This window comes from Penaeus monodon, chromosome 15 (genome assembly GCF_015228065.2).
Source record: "Penaeus monodon isolate SGIC_2016 chromosome 15, NSTDA_Pmon_1, whole genome shotgun sequence".
NCBI classification, from domain to species: domain Eukaryota; kingdom Metazoa; phylum Arthropoda; class Malacostraca; order Decapoda; family Penaeidae; genus Penaeus; species Penaeus monodon.
In genome coordinates this window covers 2,093,617-2,095,022 of record NC_051400.1, presented here as the reverse complement: position 1 = coordinate 2,095,022, position 1,406 = coordinate 2,093,617, and the positions used below count along the sequence as shown (strand labels likewise).

The window sequence follows — 1,406 nt, the reverse complement described above, 5'->3', positions numbered from 1 at the left end:
CAAAGAAATATGGAAGGACAGTGTCTTACTTCTGTCACATGGTTATATTACTATGCATAGCCAAGATATTCTGTAGACTAGGATAATATTTGGTTCCTGTAATCTGATTTAGGACTTGGGAAGGGTGCTGAAGGAAACATAGGCCTGCTTTAACATAATTTGGGGATAGTTTGCCTATTGTATGAATATGATTTGAATATACATTTTAGTATTGTCCACATTTGGTATTTATATATGATGAATATTAGAAAAAATGAGCAGGAAGATTAACTTTACTAGTGGAAGTAATTGTGTATATGTACAGTTATCAATGATTAAGATTAGTAAAATGCTTCACAGAAAGTAACATTTTACAGTATTTCACATGTTGGCCATTAAAAATTGGAAAACCGTACTTTCATTGCATATATGGTTTACATTCGAAACTAAAAGGTCTCCACAGAGATGAAAATTAAAAAGTTATATTTTCATGTAGGCTCATTGAAGCATAACATAAACCCTTTTCATAGCTTCCTTTTGAAACTGAGGTCAATCTCATGTAGTATTATATTGAAATATATCTAGGGAAAAGTTTGTTATATACGTTCTTTGCTTTCATGAATTTAAAGATACTTATTCCATTATGCTACACAAAATGTATGGATTTGATATACTTAAGACTTTAATTCACCGAAGAGCCAAACAAATAAACAGATTAAACAGCTTTAGAGTAACTTCTATTATAAGAAGAAGACTTGAGAATATATCCTCATGTTCGAAAAAGTGTGTGCATATCCAGTAATTTTCGATTTATTTATTTCAGATTTTCTTTTCAAATTCCTGGTGATTGGGAGTGCCGGGACTGGAAAATCATGCCTTTTGCATCAGTTTATAGAGGGAAAATGTAAGTATCGGAGAAGGTATTGTTACTCTTCGTAAATTCCAATATTATTATATGAAGGGTGTCTGAATGAATGGCAATGGAACAAGATGTTGCAGATTTCATACTTGCAATATGATTATTATGTGCTAAGCAGCAATTTCTTCACTGCTTTACTATTTCCTTTGTCTTTTGATATGAGAGAGGTTTTGTAATTTCATTTTTTATGTGACATTCATCGGCAGACAAGCTTTCTTTCTGCATGAAATATTGGTGCATATTTTTTTTCATTTGTAGGGAGGGGGGTAGTAATTGACTATTGATCTACACCTGATTTTACATGTATGTGTTAGTTGAATTCATAACAATAGTTAGCAAATATTAATGGAACTGAATACTTTCACGGAGCAAGCTGCATAAAATTGATACCTTAACCACAGGTCTTCAAGTAATTAAATACTTATAAAGGTCAGAGTGGTATTTATATTATCTCACACACTTTGCTCTCTGAAAATATTCACTCTCAGTAAAGGACGAGTTTGTTAGG

General features: G+C 31.9%; 1 protein-coding gene across 1 annotated transcript in view; it reads left to right on the top strand.

Moving 5' to 3' along the window:
* Nucleotides 1-1,406, top strand: part of LOC119581631 (ras-related protein Rab-4B-like) — a gene marked incomplete in the record, with an annotated part of 11,626 nt that overhangs the window by 5,308 nt on the left and 4,912 nt on the right. Inside the window, 1 exon segment of the mRNA XM_037929753.1 lies at nt 803-883. Coding sequence (XP_037785681.1) covers nt 803-883 — 81 coding nt within the window.